Source organism: Poecilia reticulata, linkage group LG17 (genome assembly GCF_000633615.1).
Source record: "Poecilia reticulata strain Guanapo linkage group LG17, Guppy_female_1.0+MT, whole genome shotgun sequence".
NCBI classification, from domain to species: domain Eukaryota; kingdom Metazoa; phylum Chordata; class Actinopteri; order Cyprinodontiformes; family Poeciliidae; genus Poecilia; species Poecilia reticulata.
The window spans coordinates 14,910,492-14,922,299 of record NC_024347.1 but is presented as its reverse complement, the minus strand read 5'-3'; the positions used below and the strand labels follow the sequence as shown (position 1 = coordinate 14,922,299).

Sequence of the window (11,808 nt, the reverse complement as noted above, 5' to 3'; positions counted from 1 at the left end):
ATATATATATATATATATATAGTGCATTTCATTCTGGTGGAAAATTTTGAATTTGTTTACACATTTCTGTTGGAAAGTGGACTAATTGAACACTTTAGCTGAAAATCTTACAATAATATTTGAAATAATGTATATTAAATCTGCAATTACGTAGATGAGTGGATAGTTTTGGAATAAAAGAAATTAAAACAAATTGACATGGAGTCTAAACTTGACCAGTTTGTCTAAAAAAAATGCTTTCGGACGACATTTGTTATAATTTGACAACAATAAAACAGTGGATCAGAATACCGAATTGTGCATCAAATACACCGTGTTAGTTTACCGCTGCGCTCTGTGCTTTGGGTCGGGGGTTGTCTGTTTCTTCCCAGGCAGGGATCCTCTGCGGTGAGATGGCTGCCTGGAAGGTTTGAGGCGGTGCACTCGTTACATAAAGGAGGCAGCAGCGCCCCCTGGTGGTGGCAGGCAGCTCTGAGCAAGTCGTTGAGGATTTGGAGAATGATGGCGATGCCGCGACGAGGATGACTGATGCCTCCATGACTGCACGGGGCCAGAGTCCCTGATAGGATTGGACATTATTAGAAATATTAATTATTAATATACAGATGAAATGGGAAAAGCTGTTGAGCTAGGTCTTTGATAACAGTTTGTGTAAACTTTCACCTTCTCTGTAAGCTTGTTACAATGTTTATTTGTTCATTTTGATTAAATAAATAAAAAAGTTTGGCACATTTTTAAAGTACCCATTGAAGTTTACGTGATTATAATCATATTATAACCACACAAATCAATGTCATTTATTGTAATAGATCAACACCTGGGACGGGAAATGATCAACACTTTTAATAATAAAGTCTGAAAAATTCATCATCCTGAAGAGCCTTCCTGTTTTCACTGAGGACAATCATCTCCACAGCATCATGATCCTGCCACCACATTTCACAGTTCCAGTTTTCTGCCAGATATAATCTTTTTCTTTGCATGCTGAATCTGGATTTCGGATGGCTTTCTTCTTACTGCTCATTGCTAAAGCCAAGGATCATAAAGTGCATGAACAATCGATCTCCTGATGACAGATCCTGACTCCTGAGCTGTGGGTCTCTCTAGTTCCTCTAGAGAGAATATGGGCCTCTTGGTGGCTTCTCTATGAGGTCTCCTTCCCTCTCCTAGTTTACGTGACAGCCATGTCTTGGTGGGTTTGTAGTTGTCCCAAACTCTTTCTACTGTCATTTCAGTAGATAGTCTGGATAGTGCTCTTTAAAGATGTTTTAAAAACAAACTTGGTTAAAATTTCTCCCAAGCTTTTTCCCTGACCTGCTTGCTGCATGTTTTGGTCTTCACGTTTGTTCACTAATGTACTCTGAAGCCTTTACTGAACAGCWCCACAGCATAGATCACGTATCTGTATCGTGATTAAACTACACACAGGGACTCTGTTTACTAAGTAAATGACTTCTGGAGGTGCTGCATCAAATTTGATTAAGTATCAGAATAAACGGAACAGAATMCATAAGTGCGCCATATCTTTAAGACTTAAGTATCACATAAAAAAACCAAGCACATTTAGTTAAAGTTTGCTTTTCTAATATGAAATGTGAAAAAAACTTTAAGGGGTATAAATACTATTGGAAGGATATTTACATGCTGTTTCTACAAAGACCTACCAGAAAACGTCCCAGAGAAGACGCCTGGAAAGTGACTCACGACGCTGTCAATGACCGCCCCTGGAGGCTGTGACTTATGTGCAGGAACATCTCCCTGTTAAWAAAAACAAAACAATAAAATAAATGTCTATAAAAAACTAAAAGTGGATTTTGCTCTTTTCCTGTTAACTACAACCATTGCAAGAGGAAAACAGGTATCATCACTGACCTCTATGAAGGCTGAAGTTGGTCCTGGTTSAGAACTGCTAGGTCTGGATGAACAGACTGGTGTAGCTGCAGGAGGTAGATTTGGAGGATGTGTAGAGTCCAAAGGGAAAGCAGGTTTGCAGTCAGACTGTGAGCGACGCACTAACGGAGGATCGATGCAGCGCTCAGGTGCTACGCATGTGGACGAGATAAAGGAAGTTCTGGGTTTCTGTGTGCTACGTTGGAGGGAGGATGCAGAGCGATCCGAGGGCGAGGGCGGAGAGGAAGTCTGTGGGCTGGTGAATCCTAAGGAGGACCCTGCAGAGGACGCCTCAAAGAGGTTCCCATTGTTCGCCTGTGCAGTTTGAGGCTTGCATGTGGTCTGAACCACTGAGTCCGTGTTCCCCTGGAGCTCCCCGACCTTCTGCGACAGYTGGAGCTGCACATACATTGTGTGGGCGCCGGCTCCGAGGCTGAGGGTCAGAGGCAGGCGCCCCAAAAGGAAGTCCTCTATCTGCAAGGAGTGCAGAAAAACAATCAGTGAAAAAGAAATCTTCCAGATTTTCATCCCGAGTTTGATAGAAAAGTTGCTGATGAGAAAACCATTGTTTTGTTGACAATGAGAGTGAATTAAGAACTGCTCAGAGAAAATCTGAGGCCAAGAAGGACAAAACTCTGTTGAAAGAAATAATAAATAGCAAACATGAGTTTGTCTTGATGACAATAGTAAACATAATAAATAAATTATTATAGCTGCAAATTACAAGATAAAGAAAATTTGTGCTGTGTTAGTTTATTTTCTTTATAATGGTCAAAATGTCAAAGAGAATCTCACAGCTTCCCATTTCCACCAGGACTGAATTCAAGATTTCTCTCCTCACACACCAATGCATCTATGGAAAACCCCCCACCTTGATAAAAAAGGTGGTCAACACAACACAACACAACACAACACAACACAACACAACACAACACAACACAACACGCTCCCTCCGCTCCACATACCCAAAACCAAACTGAGAACCATGGTGGTTTCTTCTCCACCTATCCACTGACTGTTTAAATACCTCAAGGCATTTCTTTTTAGCTACATTTTTGGTTCATTTTCTTAGATATTGGTTTTAGTTTCTTTTATTTATTCATTTACTTAAATTTTTATCCATTGGAATAGCTTGTTTTGGTTTTGTTTTTGCCCTTTGCCCTAAAACATAAATGGCATTATAAATAAAATGTATTATTATTATTATTATTATTATTATTATAATCTTGACATTTCCATGAACCTAGACTACCTCCAGTGATGACTATCATTGTTTTTCCAGTGACACAGATGGCATTCATTATTAGTATTATGCCACATCATCACAGTGCTTCAACCATAAACTGTTTGGCGTTGGCAGAGAGGTTTGTCAAGTTTTCTTGGGTATAACACTTCTGTATTTTCCTTACAAATGCAGTGCAATTTAAACAAGATTAAAAAAATACCACACAGTTCCTCAGTTTTTGTGTAAAGTTTATATATTCAAATCCACTGAATTTGTACACAATCCAATCATATAGACATTCTGATTAAAAATCGTATAAATCAACAAATTCGTTATGAAACAACTCAGTTAAATGCTAAAAAAGTAAGCTAAATTATTGAAGTCACAGAGTCACTTTGAATCAAWCTAAATGCCAAAGTATTTGACCAGGCAATATTACACTGGTCAAAAATAGTCAAAGATAACAACAAGTTTCTTCATTTTAGTACGTGAAGCCAAATGAATACCATCCAGATATTCATTTATTTAATGACAAAACGAAAAAGTGGTTTATTCTTAAGAAGATCTAGCCCAAAGACACATAGGCCTATATATTTATTTCTTTTCTGCCAACARGTTTTTTCAGGACAAGCTTTTAATCTGATTAACTGATTATATATTTATAATTTATGGGTCATATACATTTTCTCAATCGACGCATAGACAGATTCAGTAAACTGGGTTGTACCAAACACTGAGCCTTGTGGTGCTAATTTTGGTGCAAGATGAAGATTAAATTACAAATTACGAGCACCTGCATACAGTTCAGCTCAGGTTTTAGTTATAAACTCTGAATATTTTACAAGAAAATACATTCTTACATACATACATACATACATACATACATACATACATACATACATACATACATACATACATACATATATAAACAACGTCCATTTAGCACCTAATGCAGGTTCTTACCTGGGATTCAGTTAAGCTCTCCAACGTGTCCATCACTGTCCTCTCTCTAGTTGAACTCTGCAATAAATAACCACAACCCCCCGCCCCAAAAAAGCTCAGTTTTTGTTCATAGCTGCATACAATTTTGCTAYATTTGCAAACAGCGAATGTGGGAGACTAACTTACTGCTGAACCAGTTTCAATAACTGGGACTAGAGTCAGCCTGCTGCCATCTGTCACACCCTGCTCCAGCAGTGTCCCTGCAGTCAGGTGGCTTTATAACACAAAAAGGATACAAGTTTATGGTAAATGACCTGAAATACTTCACACTACATCCATTCACCACCACCAGCCGCAGTCAAAGCGGGTAAAGTGTCTCAAACCAGCAACGCACTGGTTTCACACATAGACACATACACAGTCAGAGCTAACCTACCTGTCTTTGTGCACCACTATGATTCTGTCTGTCTGCAGCCCCAGTTTCTGGGAGATGAGCTTCCTCAGCCCCTCCGCAGTCTCTCCCCGCTGGACGCTGAGCTCCACCGGGCAGCCGGTTGTTGAAGTGATGGTCAAACGCATCGGTGACTCCCCGCCTGCAGGCTGTGGAGTAGGGAAGTCCCGACGCTGCGTCTTCGGCTGCTCCATGCAGAGTCACTGCTCGGTCGGTGTTTAAAAATAAAACCTTGGTGAAAACAAGCAGCTGAAAACGGATTTGAATCGCCAGACTACTTCATCCGTGGTTAGACATTGTCTAAAACTCCGAAAACAAACGATTTAACTGCAGCACACGGTGTGACAGCTGCTTTTTCTGAGTGTGACAGAGCCGATTTAAGCTAAGAGTAAAACGTATCCTTGTTAGGAATAAGCCCCGCCTACTGGAACCAGCAGCCAATCGCTGAGCGCTACAACACATTTGAGGCAGCAGTTTATCCAATCCGATACTGTTGTTTCTACACGACTCCACCCATGTTTGTTCTTTCCTCACCATTCATAAATGATGCAACATAATCAGGTTCGTACAGGATGTCGCCATGTGGAAATGTCCTTTTTACTCATTCAACATACTTTAAATATCTAGGGATTGTCTGCATTATTCACATTTCATAAGGAAAAAGTTATAAAAAAAAACCCAAAACAAACAAAACAGAAATGACTAATAACCTCCRCAGTTAACTACATCACCTCCACAGTTTACAATTTTTACGTTTGAGTTTGTTGTTGTTTGATATATTATGACTAAAATCCCWTGCTGGCACTGCACATCTTTCCGCTTGTACACATTGAACAACTAAAGAATGTATTTTGGCACACCAGTTGAATTATTTACTTGTTGAACTTTTGCCACAATACACGACRATAAACCTCAATGTTTCTTAAGGCAGAAAATGTTTTAAATTTTTWAAATTTAAAAGAGCATTCTGTACTTGTGTTTGTGTTCCCTTTACTCTGATACCCCTAAACAAAATCTGGTGCGATCAAYCGCCTTCATAGACAACCAAATTAGTAAATGACGTAWTCAAATGTCATAAATGTTTGTGAAGGTCTCAGAGGTTTGTTATTGACCAAGGAATAGATCAAAGGACACACCAGRCAGGTCAGGGAGGAAGTCTTTGAAAAGTTAAAAAGMTGAGGTAGGCTCTAAAACAATATCCCTAGCTTTCAACATCTCATGGGCCAAWGTTCGTTTTCAATCTATCTTCAGAAAATGCTAATATATGACACAACTTAGAAAACCTAAACAAACTGGCTGGACAGGGYAGCATTTTAGACAGAGATGAAGTCAAGAGCACAGCAAAAAGCCCAGTGTTAATTTAACTCTGAAGAATGTGGACTATATAAACACTGAAAAAGTGTTAATATCAAATCTGTGGGAGTTAACAACATAATTCCCAATGTTGATTTAACTCTTAACACTTTTTCAGTGTTAAATTAACACTGAGCTTTTTGTTGTGAGGCCCGTGCCAACTCTAGAGGAGCTGCAGAGATGCACAGCTCAGGTAGGAGAATCTTCTGAAAAAAACAACAATTACCCAGGCACTTCACAAATCTGGACTTTGTGGAAGAATAGCCAGAATAAAGTAACTGATGTAAGTAGAAGTTCAACTTAAAGATTGCAGCAATGTAGTGAGACACAAAAACCTCAAGGAGGACGCTTGTATCAGATGAGACATAAATTGAATTTGTCGTGGCCTGTATACACACAAAAAGGCTTTATTTGGTGGAATACAGTACATCCCATTTGGAAACACGGTGGTGGCAGCCTCATGCCACGGGGTTGCTGTTCTTCAACAGGACCAGAGAAGCAGAAGTTGAAGGGAAGATGAATGAAAATCCAGAGAATTCCTGGAAAAGTAGAGGCTTAAATCCAAAGACTTACATAAATCCTAATAACATGTCCTGAACTTTGTGCTTTTAATGTGACAAAAAGTCACATGGTCCCGTCTACAAACTTCACTTTTTGCGGGGTGTTTTCAGAGTGATGTGTGGAACAATTTGTCCTGCAAAAATGGTGAAATCAAAATAGCTCAGCACTGGCCTAATCTAAATAGACTCTAATCTAAAATATAATCTAGATAGATTATATTCCAGTAGCATTTTTCTGGCCTATCTAGATGTTCTGTTGCAAACTACAAACAGGCTTCAACATACTTTTTCTTCAGCAGTGGAGTCTTGTGCAGAGAGTGTGCATAGGGACCACTGAAGTTAAGTCAGATAACTTTTATGTAAAAAGTTATTTTAGCTCTCAGTAAATGCTCTTTTGCTCTTGTAAAGCAGTTTTTGTTCTTCTTTTGTTTTCTTTTGAGTCCTCTATCAGAAATGTTATGAGATAAAAAGCTGGCTGTGGCTGTTTTAAGGGAATGAGGTTCTTCCACTTCACAGCTTTCACTGCAACATTCAGAAGTTTAGATATGCACAATGGCTTTCATCATATTTAGCAGCAGTAACACTCTTTTGTGAAGGGCTTTCTTCTTAACAAGTGTACCACTTTGTGTACTATTTTGGTAAAGCGAAACTTTGCATCAAAGCCATAACCAAAACCTGTCGTATTTTTTGGGATGCATTGAGAAGTTACCCTTTTAATCGATCTATTGCCATGAAAATTCCAGATTTGCATACATTGCCCAGCTGGTATTGTGCACAGAAAGGCATAGTTTGGATTTTAGCTGCATATCTGAGTCTTGCCCAATTTCATGGTTCAGTCGTTGGCAGGAGATGTTCACAGAAAGCACTTTGTATTCTGCAGTCTCTCACATTTTCAGCAGTGAGGTCATATGATGCAGAGCAGAGAGAGAAGAGCTTGGAGTAAAATGTGACGTAGGAAGTGAGTGAGGGCGGAGAAATGGAGCTGATTTATGGTTCCTCGCAGCCAAAAATAGCTGCAGCAGCAGCAGCATCACTCTGGCTTTCTTGCCTGCGTCACCCCGCTCCCATACCTTACCTTACATGTTTGTTCAGGGCGGACGGGTTGGATTTGATTCTTCAGATTTCATGTTGCCTTCAAAGATCAATAAAGTGCTAGTAGCAGCGTAGCTTTGAAATCATCTCATCACAAGATCTCATCAAAATCCTAAATGTCATTTAAATATTTGTTGAACTCATGAAGGATTCCCTCTCTGGTCCCTCTTTTTTGTTGTTGTTGTTGTTTTTTAACTTTCTGTTATGACCTCAGCGATCTTGCGATATTTTGACGGCGAGCTTCCTCCGCCTCCCGTCTCCCCCAATCTCATCCAGGCTTTTCTCTGAGGTGGGGAAAGGCAGCTGCTTTAAATGCTTTGAGCCTTAACGAGAACAGTTCCACAGGATGTCCTGCTCAGACAGACGCAGCTGACGTCAAACAGTACACACACACACACACACACACACACACACACACACACACGCACGCACGCACACACACACACACACACGCACACTTTTTACACTGCACTCACCCTCTCCTTCACATTCCACCTCTTTTAATGGCCTCTGCTGGCATCTTTTGCCAAATATCTCAGCTTTGTGATATCGCATACTTTAGATATCCTGGAGATTTTCAAAGGAAAAACAACCTTGTATGTAAAAAATGTACTTTAAATATTTAACCAAGTACAGTGCCTTGCAAAAACGTTGACATTTTTCACATTTAATCACCACAGATGCCAATGTTTGTTTGTTTTTTTATTTTATGTTTTTAATGTGAAGAAGGGTAGAATTAAAAAAACTGTATCTCAAGATTTGGATGTCATTTAAAACCTAAAAGCGCATGGCACTACTGCAAACATACCAACACAGGACCATTTGCACAAACTCACAAGGAGATAATGAGCCAAGATGCTCGTGGTAACTTTGGGAGAACGGCTGAAATCTATAGTTTATGTGTGAGAATTTACTGAATGAAAAAGTTTTAGTTGTGAGACCAAAATTGAACTTCCTGGTGGCCCGTATGTATCTGGCAGAAACATGACGAATTACTATAAGACACCATCTCCATGGCAAAACATAGTAGTGGCAGAGTCATGCTGTGGATACCCTTCAGCTACACGCACGTAGGAAAATTTGCTCAACATATTTGCTGTCGTAATAATTCCTTGGAACTCTTTAAACTTGTAATTTGGTAAATTAAACGCAAAAAGACAACTGTCCATTCATGGCTAAACTTCAGATATGCTAAAAGTTTCTTGGCACAGAGTGTGGTGAAGTATCATTTCATTTCATTTCATTTCAAAGAGCTGAAAAGATTGTTTAAAAATGAGCCTCACTATTAAAGAATGTATTGCATATCTGCCTCTGGAGGTAAGAACAGGGTGAACGTCTCTTATCTAAACTTTGAGAAAAGACCTTTGCATACTTTCTCCACTTTGAGTCGAGCCATCGTCTCTCTATCAGAGAGTGACGTGCATAGAGGTAATGTGAAATTTAAACTCAGGCTGCATGCAAAGTTTTTCAGAATTGAATTTTCAATCTTGTTCAATGTCACTTGTCAAGCTCAAAGCTCGATTACTAATCAGTCAAGAATTCAATTCAACAGAAACTGCATGTCACCATGAAATAGGCTAAGCAGTCTCAAAAAGTACCATCTTTGTATTTTACAATAATCAAAGCTTTTATGTGCAAGCGGCGCATATAGGTATGGAGATTTGATTTGCCTTTTTGTGAAAATAACATGCACCAACTCTTTGTTTGGTGTTTGGTGCATGTGTGTGTGTGTGTGTGTGTGTGTGTGTGTGTGTGTGTGTGTGTGTGTGTGTGTGTGTGTGTGTGTGTGTGTGTTTTTGTTTCATCGACAGAAACAAAGACGTAGCTGAACATTTTCAAAAGACATTATATTACAAATTTAACACAAAYGAGGCATTTTGAGCTCAGTTTGAAAGTACTTGATTTACTTTTTGGTTCATGTCATTTTTTTGCCGTTTAGATGCAAATTTTTTTTCGTAAGGAGGAATGGTTTCCAAAGACTTTAAGTGAAATTGATCATCTTTTAATTGAAGAGATGAACACTGTTTGCTTTGCTCTCCTACCCACTCCTGTCTCCAAAGATTGGCCAGAGTCGTCATGATCCCACAAAACTCAGATCAGTAAATCTGAATCTTTCTGAAAAGCATTTTGAATCAGATGCTTGGAGAGGTTAGTCGTTTATCAGTTTCTTGCAGGCAAGCGGAAAAATGATGGCCAATAAACAAACCGGACCACGACTATGAAGCAGATTTCCAAAGTTTTGTTTTGTTTACGCTTTTTGTGCCAAAAGAGAAAATTAGTTCTTCAGATGTGATATCTTTCCTTCTCGCCATATCATGAAGGCTCAGATTAGGCCTCCTGCCATGCCACCACTCAGCCTCTGTCTGTTTTATGTAGCAGACTCAGAGGGCGCACACTGCAGATGCTGAAATGGAAACACTTCTATTTTTTTTTCTATTAAATCCCGGCTGAAAACACAGCTGAGTATTCTGCCTTGCAGATGTCTTTGAATTCCTTCAATCTCTTTCACCTTTTTTTCACAAATTGCAACAACCTTCATTAGTAAATAAGGACGATTAAAAAAAAAAAAGTAACATAAATAAAAACATTCAGCAAATGACTTCAAATGTTTGTTAGAGAACATTAGTGAACAAACAGCATCTTGAAGACAAAGAAGCACAGCAAACGAGTCAGGAATAAAGCGTTGAATGGCTCAAAGAGAGSTATGTTCAACACAGGACTGAATATATTATGCAAAATGATACAAATAGAGAAAACCTAACAGGACACCAAACATATTGAGATGTTATTCAGGAGAGCTTATTCAGGTGCTGGCATTTCAGTCAAGAAACAGAAGAAATCTTTAGCGAAGACTTGGAAACTGATGTTCACATATGCACTCCCGTGAATACATTGCAAAACGTTTCAGGTTTTAAATGCGCAGACCCTGAAGAGACTTTTAGCTTCAAGGAAATGTGGTGTTACAAAGAATTAACTCAAATAGTTGCTCAGGATTTCAGGTGGAAGAAAGCAAAATCATCAATTATTTATTTATTTATTTATTTATTTATTTTTGTCAAAGATTATTTAAGAACAGTGATTTTCCTTACTTCCACTTCACAACTCTTATATGCTGCTGTTCTGTGAAAGGAAAGACGTTTGTGGCTGCTGTGTGACAAAAATGTGAAAGAGGTGGAMATTTTTCCAAATCACACATGTGAATGTGAAAGTAAAATCGCAACACAAAGTAAAAATGTACATCATCCTTCATTAGAGTGAGTAGCATAAATTCAAACACATTGTGTTGAGCTAGCATAGCATGAGGTGGACCGGATCTAATTCAGAAAACAAACTGAATGCTTTTAGACTCCTTTCGACTGAGGAGGCAAAAGTACAATGCTGCCACCAAGTGGCCAAGTGTGAAATGACCAAGTGTGAAATGACACAAAGCTTTACCGCACCCGTCCGTCTGTCCGAGCATCTTATCTCCCAACACGGAGGCCGAGTGAAGCACAACAAAGTAAAATAAATAAATAAATAAATAAATACAGCTTGAATGTGACAGTCTGAGCTTCATTAATGGTGAAAATGAGATGAGAGTCGCTATTCACGGGGCTGCTCAATGAGGACGGCTTTCCTCTGCCATCTCACATCATGACCGCCACCATCATCATCATCATCATCAGTGCTGGTCACGTGGCGCTTCGGGAGCGGGCGGTGGGTGTGTCTAATCGCGTGTGGTTTCATTCATAACTACAGTCGTTATTTGAAGCCCAGAATAAAGTATGCAGACGGGGCAGGCTGGCTGTGGACCGCTTTTCTCTCCGAGTCTACAACGAGGTGAGTCCCTGTGTGTTTTATTTTTATTTTATTTTATTTTTTATTTTTACCCCTTCCTCTTACTTTACCCGGACCAGGCTCTGGCTCTGGCGTTTTTTTTCGCGGTCTAAACGTGGTTCTGTTTTAAATTATGTAAGACTCAGGCGACACAGCTGACCCCGTGTTTGTGTGAGCGRTGTCAGACGGCGGAGTTTCCCTGCATGAGCGGGGGTCCACGTCGTGATTTATCCCACCTCCCCACAGGACTGAGAGCGGGCGGTGCATTGACATGGGACAGCCCTGCTGATCGGGGGGTTTTCGGCGGAGAAGGGAAGATGCTTCTGCTGCTGATGGTGCTGATGCTGAGCACCGGCTGCAGCGCGTCCCTGTAGTCCAGCAGCCGCACGCAGACGGCGGAGGGAAGCTCCTGTGACACCTCCCGTTATAGACCGTAAGACACAACACATCTGGAGCCCCTCAGCACCCACTCTCACCTG

The 11,808-nt window shown here is 39.9% G+C and overlaps 2 protein-coding genes across 2 annotated transcripts in view; one reads left to right on the top strand and one right to left on the bottom strand.

Annotated features, from left to right (window-relative positions):
- Positions 1-4,935, bottom strand: part of LOC103479437 (midnolin) — a 7,087-nt gene extending 2,152 nt beyond the window's left edge. Inside the window, exons 1-6 of the mRNA XM_008433852.2 lie at positions 4,494-4,935; positions 4,244-4,331; positions 4,079-4,135; positions 1,873-2,364; positions 1,665-1,758; positions 326-559 (exon numbers count right to left, since the gene is read on the bottom strand). Coding sequence (XP_008432074.1) covers positions 326-559; positions 1,665-1,758; positions 1,873-2,364; positions 4,079-4,135; positions 4,244-4,331; positions 4,494-4,702 — 1,174 coding nt within the window. The 5' untranslated portion in view covers positions 4,703-4,935. The remainder of the gene's footprint in view (positions 1-325; positions 560-1,664; positions 1,759-1,872; positions 2,365-4,078; positions 4,136-4,243; positions 4,332-4,493) is intronic.
- Positions 4,936-11,196: 6,261 nt separating this feature from the next.
- Positions 11,197-11,808, top strand: part of cbarpa (CACN subunit beta associated regulatory protein a) — a 19,543-nt gene continuing 18,931 nt past the window's right edge. Inside the window, exons 1-2 of the mRNA XM_008433854.2 lie at positions 11,197-11,332; positions 11,576-11,762. The gene's annotated coding sequence lies outside the window, so the exon portion shown is untranslated. The remainder of the gene's footprint in view (positions 11,333-11,575; positions 11,763-11,808) is intronic.